A 13,760-nucleotide genomic window follows, 5' to 3' on the forward strand; every position below is an offset into this window, starting at 1 on the left:
ATTCATTGAAAAATATTGAAACTGATATTTATTGAGTGGCTTTTTTCTTATTCTGCTATTGTGACTCTCGGACTGGTGTCAGCTATATTTCCAATACAAAATACACGTTTTCCCATCAGGAGTAATCCCCTCACTCCTTGAAGGATTATTCTTATATCCTCTGCAGCTCGCCCATCTCGATGTCATAAACATCTTCCAAATGGTTCCCTTGAAGTTCAATTTGAGTTAGTGAAAAAGTACAAAGTCAGACAGAGCCAGGTAAGGTGAGTAGGTAGTGGATCCAGCACAGCAATGGTCTTCTTGGCCAAGAACTAGGGATGATGTTTGATAAGAAATTATCGAGTTCGAGCCTATTATCGAATCCTATTATCGAATCCTCTTATTGAAACGATTCCTTATCGATTCTCGTATCGAATCCAGATAGGTGGTTGTATATGGAAAAAAACACACAATATTTGGTTTAACAAAAGCTCACTTTTATTATATAAGAAAACAATTTAATCTAATAAATAAATAAATATTGACTGTTACCCCCCTAAAAAAATAAAATAAAATAAATAAATATTGACTGTTGTTACCCAAAGTATATTAAGTGGGATTTTTTCAGAAAAACAAATATATACAGTAACACAAAAACAACCTGTCTCTGTGATCACTATAGGTGTATAAATAATAATATAGTGTTAAATAAAATCAGTCCCTTGGGCACAAAACTGAAAATAATACAGCTTTCCAAAGAGTGCAATTCTGCTGCTATTTGACATAACTGTTTGTTATGATGCTTTGACATTTTTGCACTTTATTTCTTTATTGACAGAAAATTCTATGAAGAGAAAAGTTGTTTGCAAATGTGGATACAATGCTAAAAAAAATGAAAAGTTAAAGCTAAAAAAAAGAAATACACTTTGAGTTAACATTATTTCCTTATATGGGGAAAGATGTTATGAGCTAGGGAATATAACTACACTACCCAGCATGCAACGGGAGTGACGAGCATGCGCGGTAGCCCCGAAACGTGTTGTTGCATATCGTCACCCGGCAGCTAAGAATGAGCACGCTGTGAAAGTAAACGTCAAGAACTCAGCCAACACGCCTCGTCTGCATTATTTATAATTAGACAGACAACACATATACAGTGTGATTTTGTTTTGTTTACGAGGAAAGAAAAACGAAAGTTAAAAAAGGGAGATGTCATATATATGTATGTGCTGCGGTTGTTTTAAGAACGTTGCGACAGCTGCCGTAAAGGAGGTACGTTGCTAGCCTGGTTGCTATGTTTCCGGTTGGTCGTAAAAGTGTTCTTCATGTGTTTGTACCCTGCTCAAATCTCTCAGTAAAGTTCTTCATTGGATTATACCTTTTGTTTTGAACTTTATTACACCTTGGAGCGCTTTTTCCCGTCCATTTTTTTCCTGCTTTCGCTATCTGCGCCTAATGACTGAGCTACGTGACGCCATTTCTTGTGATGTCTTATGGAGCATTTCTGGTCGGGACGGGATTCGTTCCAAGGGATTCTAATAAAGAACCAACTCTTTATCTTTACTATAGTGGTCTCGATAACGGGTACCGGTTTTCAAAAAGGGATTCGAGTCAGAGGACTCGGTTCTTTTCTTATCGAACAACCGAGAAAACCGGTTTCGAGTATCATCCCTACCAAGAACTACCAGATGTTCAGAGCAAAGTCAAAATTGTGTTCTTCAATGTGAGGGGCATTGCCCACTGCAAGTTCTTGCACCAAAACTAGATGACTAACCAGTACGTCTACAAAGAGATCCTGCAGCTTTTGCTTCGTTCGGTGTGCAAAAAGAAGATAGGGTGATGGCAGAAAAACTCCTGGCTGCTTCACCATGACAAGGCGCCTGCTTACAGTGCTCTGAGCATTCTGTAGAAGATCCCTGAAGAATATTTCCAGAAGTGCATGAAGGCGTGGCAAAGAAGACTTGGAAAGTTAAACTACGACCCATCTGGGGTCTGGGGTGCTTCATTTCACGCTGATTGGCGATAAGGATGAAGGATACTACAGCATGTCGACATAAAGTGACCCATTTTTTCCATATAAGTGACACTCATAGCTCTCAAATGTTATGTGGACAAAAGCGGTCGATCATATGTGGTATAGTTGGCTTCAGCTGGTTAGATTTACGAACCCCTCTTTATGAACTTTTCGATTTACGAAGTTTTAAATCTAGCCAAATATGCCTCTGTGCAAACCATGTCTCTGTGTACGAACGCTTCAATCAGGCGCCTGCAGGCAAAAAAGCAGGGCACAACATTGTTGTGAAGAAGGAGAACCTCCACTTCACTTGCTGCGCAGAGGAGTCACGTCTCAACACTTCAGCTTGTGTGTCTTTCCTGTGTTTTTTTCGCCCTTTGACAAGTTTTGTCCATTTTGCTCACTCAATATGAGTCCCAAAAATTCAACAGACCAGCGTGGAAAAAGGGAGCAAATCGCTGTGGAGTTCAAAAAAGACTATTTGCGAGAAGTACATAATGGCGTTAACAAGCATGACCACAGCATAGTAAGTAACCACACCACGTTTTAAATATAATGAAAATGGTCTTTTCTGGAAAAATATGCCAGAGCAAACATATGTCACAGCGGAGGAAAAGACAGTGTCTCTCCTCTCGTTCCCCCCTCCTCACTCTCCCGGCTCCGTTTCCTCTACACATGCCTGCTGCTTCTCATCAACTTTCCACTGCCGATGTTAATTTAGGTGGAATTTACTATTTTAAATGTTTATTATTTAGCAATATGGTTGTTAAATTGGGGATTTTGTTTGACGGCACTATAGTGACTTCTGTGTGTGTGCGTGTTGGCAGAGCAGAGCATACAGCAGCTTGTGGTTGTTTTTACTTTTTTATTGTATATAAAGTTGATCCATCACACCCTTCTTATGTCTGTTTAACATACAGTATTGTATCGCATTTTATATTGTGTTCAAAGTTCAAAGTGTACAAACCTTCACTAAAATGGGGACTTTTGTCGAGGCTGGAACCCAATATATATATTTACATTGTTTCTTATGGAGAAATCTGCTTCGCTATTTGAAAGTTTTTGATTTACGAACCCTGTTCAAGAACAAAATAAGTTCAGAAATCAACGTTCCACTGTAATAATCAGAACACATTGGACCAGAACTTAACTTAGAAATGTTGTCGATATAAATGGGGTCGACTTAAAGGCCTACTGAAATGAATTTTTTTTATTTAAACGGGGATAGCAGATCCATTCTATGTGTCATACTTGATCATTTCGCGATATTGCCATATTTTTGCTGAAAGGATTTAGTAGAGAACATCGACGACAAAGTTCGCAACTTTTGGTCGCTGATAAAAAAAAGCCTTGCCTGTACCGGAAGTAGCGTGACATCGCAGGTTGAAAGGCTCCTCACATTTCCCCATTGTTTACACCAGCAGCGAGAGCGATTCGGACCGAGAAAGCGACGATTACCCCATTAATTTGAGCGAGGATGAAAGATTCGTGGATGAGGAACGTGAGAGTAAAGGACTAGAGGTAGTGCAGGACGTATCTTTTTTCGCTCTAACCGTAACTTAGGTAAAAGGGCTCATTGGATTCCACACTTTCTCCTTTTTCTATTGTGGATCACAGATTTGTATTTTAAACCACTTCGGATAGTATATCCTCTTGAAAATGAGAGTCGAGAACGCGAAATGGACATTCACAGTGACTTTTATCTCCACGACAATACATCGGCGAAGCACTTTAGCTACGGAGCTAACGTGATAGCATCGGGCTTAACTGCAGATAGAAACAAAAGAAATAAACCCCTGACTGGAAGGATAGACAGAAAATCAACAATACTATTAAGCCATGGACCTGTAACTACACGGTTAATGCTTTCCAGTGTGGCGAAGCTTAACAATGCTGTTGCTAACGACGCCATTGAAGCTAACTTAGCTACAGGACCTCACAGAGCTATGCTAAAAACATTAGCTATCCACCTACGCCAGCCAGCCCTCATCTGCTCATCAACACCCGTGCTCACCTGCGTTCCAGCGATCGACGGAGCGACGAAGGACTTCACCCGATCATCGTTGCGGTCGGCGGCGAGCGTCGGATAGCGCGTCTGCTATCCAAGTCAAAGTCCTCCTGGTTGTGTTGCTGCAGCCAGCCGTTAATACACCGATCCCACCTACAGCTTTGTTCTTTGCAGTCTCCATTGTTCATTAAACAAATTGCAAAAGATTCACCAACACAGATGTCCAGAATACTGTAGAATTTTGAGATGAAAACAGAGGTTTTTGTATTGGATAGAATGTGTCCGAATACTTCCGTTTCAACCATTGACGTCACGCGCATACGTCATCATACATACACGTTTTCAAGCGGAAGTTTCGCAGGAAATTTAAAATTGCACTTTATAAGTTAACCCGGCCGTATTGGCATGTGTTGCAATGTTAAGATTTCATCATTGATATATAAACTATCAGACTGCGTGGTCGGTAGTAGTGGGTTTCAGTAGGCCTTTAAAGAGGTTGCACTGCAATTGGTAAGCACATTTACCTGAGTGTAAGAGTTAGACTGTTGTGCATCATCATCCACGAGAAACTGTAGACTTGAAGGGGACACTTCCAGTGGGGCACGCAGCACTATTTTAGGAAAGTGACATCATGAGGCAACATTATAAACACCAACGTCATAATCGTCATCACATGAGGGAGCCCACCTGTGGCTTGTATGCGTGGTTGTTGTTTTTTCATGCTGAAAGACCAGGGCAGCACTTTGACAATGGATTTGCTGGATCCCGATGACAAAAAAGTTGAGACGGACGAGGGTGAAGGCGGTGGAGAAGCAACGGACCATGTCATTCCACTAACCATCAGCGGTAGGGCAAAGTCATATTCAGCTATCTGAAGTTAAAAACAAAAATATACTTTAAAAGGTAATTATACTAAAATTATATCTTTCCTACTTCTAAAGTAAAACTCTTCCTCATTGTGTAGCACAAAGTGTACAGACGTCTTCGGTCTACGAATGAGTTCTGATACTACAATGGCAGTGTAAGTACAATTTTAGTGCACGTCAGAACTTACACCTAAATTATAGCTAAAATAACACCTAAGTCACTTGCACTGTACACAGAAACCATGCAGAACATACAGTGATAAAAACATTTTGAAGTCTGACGTTTTATTGCTTAGATCAGCAGTGAAATTACATTAGCTCAAAAAAAATGAGGAAAACCTTAAAATGAACCATCAGAATTTCACCAAATGGACTTGGACCTAGATGAATGGATATGCAATTATTGGAACAATGAATAGATACAATACAGGAAAAGCCTGGAAAAAAAACAGTGAAACTTATGAAAGACCACAAAATCTAAATTCAAAGGGTTGAAATGCAAAGGGAACGGAAGGAAAACAAATACATGACGGCTATGAACCAGCCTACTCTGAGAGCCATACAGATATGGATGCAGAAATGTCAACATTTGTAGAAAAAATAGAACACGTGAGGACACCAAACAAGGTGACATTCATCCAGGCGTATGACCTCTCGCAAGGCAGACCATGTGAAAGAAGGTTGCAAAGTTGTTGAGAACCAAATGACAGCAATGTCATCACCATTGGTGACCTGAACTGCCATGTAGACACAGAACCCGTTGAAGACACTACAGCAGACCTGGGCATTCTGCGGCCCGCGGGCCGCATCCGGCCCTTTGTGCGTCCCTGTCCGGCCCGCGTGAGGCCAATTATAAATTACAAAATAAATTTTAAAAAGTATCTATGTCGAGTGTGCAATACAACGGTGCTGCTTTTGTTTTGAAAATCGTTATTTGTATTACTTCCGTGTGGACGTATGCGTGATTGTGAGTGAATGTGAACAACTGCAATTACAAAATAAAGTTGAAAAAACATCTATGTCCTGCGCGCAATACAACTGTGCTGCTTTTATTTTGAAAAGTATTATTTATGGGCGTGTGTCCGTGTGTAACCTGCGAGTGAAGGTGCACATGCAGCGACAAGTGATGCACGGTTTACACCCGAGACGCCAAAAAGAGAAAAGTTGATGAGGAATGGCGTGTTTCCAACAACACATGAACTGCAAAGCAACGTTCCCTCACCTAAGGTGCGTGCCTGCGCAATTGCGCACTGCTCAAGCGTCCGCTGCGCGCAGCAAATACCGTATATGCCGCGCACCAAATCAAATCCCATCTGAATTCTAAACAAAATAAACATATTTATTCTATGGAATTTTGCAATGCAACTTTGAGTGACAGTGACAACAAGCGGCCCTAACGGTGTTCGTCAACACCGTTCAATTGAACACCGTTCAATTATTGTAACGTCTATCGAGATGCTTCGAGGACAGGAATTATATCGATCACTTTATTGAACAAAACTGTTTATATTCGGACATAACCACACCAAAAACATGAGTAAAACAATTCTATCTCGAAAAACTAGTCATTTTCTGCCGTACAAACCAGGCCAAAACCAACTTGTCATCTGTCACCAACACGCATAGCACTAAACCACTGGTGCGTTTAAGGCCACACAAAAAGTCGGACAACTCAAACACCACACAAAGTTACACTATGACTCCTCAGTCATACGTGTGCTTATTTTACTGTCATTTATTATTCATGTTAATTTATATATATTAGTCATGGAATGCTGTTACACACACTATGTTGAAGTATTACTATTATTATTATTATTATTATTATTATTTATCTTACGGTATATATCAAAAATAATATTGAGCAAAATTTAATTGAAATATTGTCGATGTGGCCCTCCAGCAGTGCTCGGGTAGCTCATGCGGCCCCCGGTAAAAATTAATTGCCCACCCCTGCACTACAGGCAAGAAAGACTTCTGTCTTAGGCCCCGTTTACACTAAGTATATCCAAGGTAAATCACACCTAACCTAATCCGTGTCCACACACAACAATGCCACCGTTTAAGACCCCCGCCCCCCTCCGTCCAAAAAAACATTAACAGATCACTGGATAGAATACTACCAGGAATTTCTGCAGTGCCAGGATCTGACACAAGCTATCTTAAAGCAATTTAATGGAGGAAATAAAAGCACCAAATTTACCAAAAACATGAATGCCCTGAATTGCCTCCTAAAAGAAATCGGGCAGGCCAGGAAAACGTTGGGAGAAACAAATCAAATAAATTACTCAATGAGAAGATACAATTTTGATCAAGTGAAGACAATGGACCTTGAGAGAACTGAATAGAGGTCTGGTTGAGATACTTTCAACTGACAGGCGAACTGGCCTACATGCATTAATTAGGGTGACAAGAACAGGTGAGAAGACAAGAATTAAATGAAACATTATTTTAAAAAAGACAACAATTCCTTACTTTTACTCCTGTGGTTGTCTTCCACATAGGAAGGGGCATTGCAAGGGAGGGAGACAGGCTTATGGGGAGGAGGACATCTCGGTAATGAGACCGCTAAGCTGCTTAGTTATCACTGTCCTTTTCATAGGAGAATATCCTTTTACATGTTCAAACATACCAGATGTATCCTTGATGTGACAGTTGATAGACTTAGTGGTCTCAATCTTGAGGTAGAGTCGGTGTGAGGCGTTTTAACCATGTGACTAAATTTATAGATATAGTGACCCTGAGCGTAAGGCTTAACCTCTTAAGGCCCAAGCTGTTTGTTTACATTCTTTTTTTAATTTCTCTTTGCTATTTGGGCTTATTGGACCCTAATTAGAATAAAAACTAAGAATCATTTTTTAATATGATGTACTTAGTCCATAAGTAACAAACGTGTACTTCATGTTTAGTGACATGCTAATTCTTATTTTACACTTTTTTTTCCAAATTCCATTGTATGTTATACTCTTCTGACACCACCAGATAGCACTATTAGTGTCCACATAAGGGCCATAAGACCCCAATTCAGTAGTGTACACAATTTTGGAAATAAGAGCTAAAAGGTGCTGTCCACGCATGTGGCCACTCAGGCCTTTAGAGGTTAAAGGGGTCCTATAATGCAAAACCAACTTGTCTTACCGATTGGTAAGAAAAGTGTAGTGGTTTGTGTATTTAAGATCTGCATAAGTCCCAAAAATTTGAACTCAAACCATGGAGGCATTGCGGAGATATTTATAAAACAATCTTGCCTTCCTTCATACTTCCTCCAAATGATCCGTTTGCCCCATTGGTGACTTCAGCAGATTATATGGTAAAGTTTTACCCGAAGAGCTTTGTGCTAAGTCCGCCATTGTAGTATGATGCAGTAGTATCATACTATGAAACTACTGCATGCATGTAGTATGTATGATTTTTTCACTAAGCTTTCGTTGTGGGGCAGACTGGCTTGTAAATGCACGTGCATCCTCCACTGTTGCCATTTCTGATACAAAGTAGCGTATAGTTCTAACTTAAATCCGTGAATAGATTCGCTATGAAAGCGCTAAAAACTACAACAAAGATGGCGGGGAGAGGACGCTGACAAAGTGGAGCCACGTAAATAAGACCAAAAATACCAAAAAGCGGCTTGAAGATGGTCTGTAAAACAATCTTTGCAAAATTATGACCAAAGAAGTACCATTACATGTTATGGAGACCACAAGTGAAGTGAAGTGAATTCTATTTATATAGCGCTTTTCTCTAGTGACTCAAAGCGCTTTACATAGTGAAACCCCAATATCTAAGTTACATTTAAACCAGTGCGGGTGGCACTGAGAGCAGGTGGGTAAAGTGTCTTGCCCAAGGACACAACGGCAGTGACTAGGACGGCGGAAGCGGGGATCGAACCTGCAACCCTCAGGTTGATGGCACGGCCACTCTACCAACCGAGCTATACCGCCCCAAGGAAGTGTTTTAAAAGGGAACTGCGCTTTTTTGGAAATTTTGCCTATCGTTGACAATCATTATGAAAGACATGACGACAGATGTATATCTTTTAATGCATTTTAACTCGGAAATAAACGTAAATAAAAGTTCCCTTACAACGGAGCCTATAAAAAACAATTAATAACCATCCAAAAAGCAGCAACAATACTCCATTACATTTTGTGACAAACGTGATGCATTTTTTAAATTCATGCGCCGCGTATGCTTAAAAATATCAAAATACGTAAATATTAATGTGCCCGTTACTACATTACTTATATACTTACATCATGTGTATAAAACCTTAATAGAAGTGTTTGGATGTTTTAGGGGTTTTATAGACAGAATAGAGGGACTCCAATAGGCTCCATTGTAAGCGGACTTTTGATCGCATTTATTTAATATACAGTATAGAATGCATTAAAACATAAAACAAAAAACATTAAAACATATGTGTTCTTGTCTTACATAAGGATTGGGAATGATAGGCAACAATTCCCCAAAAATTTGAGTTCCCCTTTAAAATGTAGAAAAAAAAATCTGATTATGAATGTAAAATTTAATGTAAAAATGTTATATTTTGACACACAGATGTTCAGAGACATCTCCGCTTGCTTAAAGGAAGTTGGTCTTTGTGTTGCCCATTGTATTTATTGTGCTGTAATTTTTGTGTTTGCACTGTTACTGTCTTCTAGTGTGATTCAAGATTGTCATAATCTATCTATCCCTTTTCTACCGTTTGTCCCTCTCGGGGTTGCGAGGGGTGCTGGAGCCTCTCCCAGCTGCACTCGGGCAAAAGGCGGGGTACACCCTGGACAAGTCACCATCTCATCGTAGGGCCAACACAGATAAACAGACAACATTCACACACATAATATACAGTATTTAGCTATTAGCTGCCGAGGGTGCACGGCCACAATTACACAAAACTATGAAGTTAAGTAGAGGGCTACACAATATTGGCTTGTGGACCTCAAATGGCCCGCGAGCCACGGGTTTGACCCCCCTGGATTAGACCAAGCATGCGGAAAATGTCGATCTGCATTTCTCAGCTTAAGTATTTTACTGTATCTAGATTTTAAGGCTGTCTTCAAGAAAGGATTTTTCCTTGTTAAATCTTACTTGTTAAATTTTTGTCATAGTTGCCAATCAGTTGATTTGAATGGAACACAACTAATGGGATTCCCACAAATAAACATACGCCATAAAAAACACTAAGATAAACAAACACAATAGAGATATGGACTAATGAGGTTCTCAGATCGGCACTGTCAGGTTTAGCTTCTGCTCTGGCAAAGCGTTAAGAAGACGATCGATCAAACGACTAGACCAGTGGATCTTAACCTTGTTGGAGGTACCGAACCCCACTAGTTTTATATGCGCATTAACCGAACCCTTCTTTATTGAAAAATACAATGATTATTTTTTTCAAATTCAAGACAAAATTATGTTTTTTTTACTGGTGCACAAAATGAACCGTGCATGAACATCACCTTGTTCAAAGAACAAAACCAACACAGTGCATGAACTCACAACAAATTACACATCTGCAAATCAGATGGAAAATTAGAGGGAACATTGTTTGGGGCTATCCATAATACGCCGATAGGGAGAAGTTTTTATTCACACGATGAGTTGGGTGTGTCTTGACCTCCGCGGTGGAGGCTCCGCCGAACCCCTACGGTTCGATCGAACCCAGGTTAAGAACCACTGGACTAGACTATTCAAAGGAAGTAAGAGTTGGAACATGGTTAAGGATTGAAGCTACCGGTTGAAGCTACACCTTGGTGGCAGCATGTCTCAGCACGCCGTGTCCTATTTCCAGCCAGTTCCACCAGGGCTGACGGGGGGCTTCCAACTGTAGTGCTGCGGTGGCCCTTGTGTCCGATGGAGAACTCTGGCCCCTCATCTCTGGACATCCACCGTATGCAGGGTTTCTCAGGTACTCAAATTGGCCTCCCTCACATGAACGGAGGAGGGGGGTTCAATGTCGGGCGATTCGACTGCAAGGTTGATCGTCGAATCAGTCTCTTACCAAATCGGATGGTCCAATAGTTGACTAGTCTAATTTAACTTCACTTTTGACTTTTACTTGACTTTTCTTTGACGCACTGCCATCAGAAGAGGGTGCCTCACACTTGGTGAACTTCATTAAAGGCAAAAAGTTCATTAAAAAGAATAAAGTGACGTTGTCCTTACTAAATGTAGCGATTCCTATGTATTCTTCGGCCTGTATTCTTCTGCTGGCGCAAGTAATTAGTTGTTTTTTTAACAGTATTAATAATTAATGCGACTGTGTCGGAACCATGAAACGCTATAACACGAGGACGACCCGGACTGAGCTTCTTACCTCGGTAGGGGAGAAGACAAGAGAACAGCTGACTGTCTGGTAAGCCTGTATCTCCAGAACACTCACAACTTGATCACTCTTTCCTTGTAAAAAATAAATAAAAGAGCTGTATAATCAAAGTGAAAAGGTCGTGACGATGGAGTTTACAATGGTGTGTATGCATACTTACTTGCAGAGCACTGAGGAAGCCTCAGGGTGAAATTTGGGTATTGCGACAGGTCGAAGGCTATCCGAGCAGCAGCTGACGAGTGGTTAGTCAGCGTAAACGGCACTGCTCTCTGACAGCCAACATGGACGCCGTGGAACTGGAACATTGTCTAAGGGGTGGTGGATAGAGTAAGTCAACTAGTGCAATGTTTTCCAACCTTTAATGAGCCAATTTTACAGTACAAAAATCTCTGCACACCGTCAAAGAAAAATGTATGAATGGTAACAAGTGAATACACCGGGTAATTACATCAGGTTTGCCATGGCAAATGATCCAATCTCACTCAAGTGGTTCATACATATCGTTTATCTACTACAAATAATGTATTTTTGTTCATGTATTGATGCTAGTATTGTATATTGACAGACAGAACAATTAAATGCTCCTCCACTAGATGATGGTACATAATGATCGCTCTTGGCACACTAAGGTGAAGTGGCATAGTTGTTGGGAATCGCTGAACTCTAAGACAAATCTATTTAGGACAGAACCATAGAAAAATCTTTGGCACCATTAGAGACATCGTTTTAGCAGTAGTATGATAACAAAATATAACAACAAATCCCCTCTGTAAAGGCCAGACTGTGTTTGATACTATTACACAGATGGGCTGTGCCATTATTGGGTGGATAAACTTGCAATTGACAGCAACAGACATCACATTCAGTTGTTGTTGTCACAGGCTCAAACCTTTGGGGGGCAAACAAACAAAGTCGTAGCGAGACGTCAAGTGAAATCAAAGTAAAAATGTTGCATACATACCGTGTTCTTGCATGTGGAATCTATTCCAATGGTGTTTTTGCTCTAGTCAAATAGAGCCAAGTTGCAATTACTACTTTGTCAATATCTGTATGAACTTGAAATAAACCGTAAAATAGAGTTTATTCATTTATTTATTTTTATTATTCTCCAAATACTTATATATGAGCAGTTTTCTTGAGGACACTTCCACATGGAATATATTTGTGTTGTTGTCATGTGTGTGGTGTAATATGTGTAGCATTTTTTTAAACTCACTAAACACCTTAAAGGCCTACTGAAACCCACTACTACCGACCACGCAGTCTGATAGTTTATATATCAATGATGAAATCTTAACATTATAACACATGCCAATACGGCCGGGTTAACTTATAAAGTGACATTTTAAATTTGCCGCTAAACTTCCGGTTCGAAACGCCTCTGAGGATGACGTATGCGCGTGACGTAGACCGGGGAACACGGGTATGCCTTCCACATTGAAGCCAATACGAAAAAGCTCTGTTTTCATTTCATAATTCCACAGTATTCTGGACATCTGTGTTCGTGAATCTGTTGCAATCATGTTCATTGCATTATGGAGAAGGAAGCTGAGCAAGCAAAGAAGAAAGTTGTCGGTGCGAAATGGACGTATTTCTCGAACGTAGTCAGCCACAACAGTACACAGCCGGCGCTTCTTTGTTTACATTCCCGAAAGATGCAGTCAAGATGGAAGAACTCGGATAACAGAGACTCTAACCAGGAGGACTTTTGATTTGGATACACAGACGCCTGTAGAGAACTGGGACAACACAGACTCTTACCAGGATTACTTTGATTTGGATGACAAAGACGCAGACGTGCTACTGTGAGTATGCAGCTTTGGCTTCTAAACATTTGATCGCTTGACCGTATGTGCGCAACTTTTTTTTGCGTATGTACGTAACTTTTTTAAAATATATAAGCTTTATGAACCTTGGGTTAGGTGAACGGTCTTTTGGGCTGAGTGATTGTGTGTGTTGATCAGGTGTTTGAATTGTATTGGCGTGTTCTATGGAGCTAGGAGCTAGCATAGGAGCTAGGAGCTAGCATAACACGTACCGTACCGTACGTGCGCGTCACGTACATAACTTTTTAAAAATATATAAGCTTTATGAACCTTGGGTTAGGTGAACGGTCTTTTGGGCTGAGTGATTGTGTGTGTTGATCAGGTGTTTGAATTGTATTGGCGTGTTCTATGGAGCTAGGAGCTAGCATAGGAGCTAGGAGCTAGCATAACAAACACGCAGGTGTTTTTATGCAGGATTAATTTGTGGCATATTAAATATAAGCCTGGTTGTGTTGTGGCTAATAGAGTATATATATGTCTTGTGTTTATTTACTGTTGTAGTCATTCCCAGCTGAATATCAGGTACTGTGAGTATGCAGCCTTGGCTGCTAAACATTTGATAACTTGACCGTATGTGCGCGTCACGTACGTAACTTTTTAAAAATATATAAGCTTTATGAACCTTGGGTTAGGTGAACGGTCTTTTGGGCTGAGTGATTGTGTGTGTTGATCAGGTGTTTGAATTGTATTGGCGTGTTCTATGGAGCTAGGAGCTAGCAGAGGAGCTAGGAGCTAGCATAACAAA

General features: G+C 40.4%; 1 protein-coding gene across 1 annotated transcript in view; it reads right to left on the minus strand.

Annotated features, from left to right (window-relative positions):
* LOC133654398 (cilia- and flagella-associated protein 47-like) overlaps positions 1-13,760 on the minus strand; it is a 175,578-nt gene that overhangs the window by 112,388 nt on the left and 49,430 nt on the right. Inside the window, exons 21-24 of the mRNA XM_062054714.1 lie at positions 11,350-11,497; positions 11,181-11,263; positions 4,689-4,872; positions 4,526-4,611 (exon numbers count right to left, since the gene is read on the minus strand). Of these exons, the coding sequence (XP_061910698.1) occupies positions 4,526-4,611; positions 4,689-4,872; positions 11,181-11,263; positions 11,350-11,497 (501 nt within the window). The remainder of the gene's footprint in view (positions 1-4,525; positions 4,612-4,688; positions 4,873-11,180; positions 11,264-11,349; positions 11,498-13,760) is intronic.

The sequence above is a fragment of the Entelurus aequoreus genome, linkage group LG07 (genome assembly GCF_033978785.1).
Source record: "Entelurus aequoreus isolate RoL-2023_Sb linkage group LG07, RoL_Eaeq_v1.1, whole genome shotgun sequence".
Taxonomy (NCBI): domain Eukaryota; kingdom Metazoa; phylum Chordata; class Actinopteri; order Syngnathiformes; family Syngnathidae; genus Entelurus; species Entelurus aequoreus.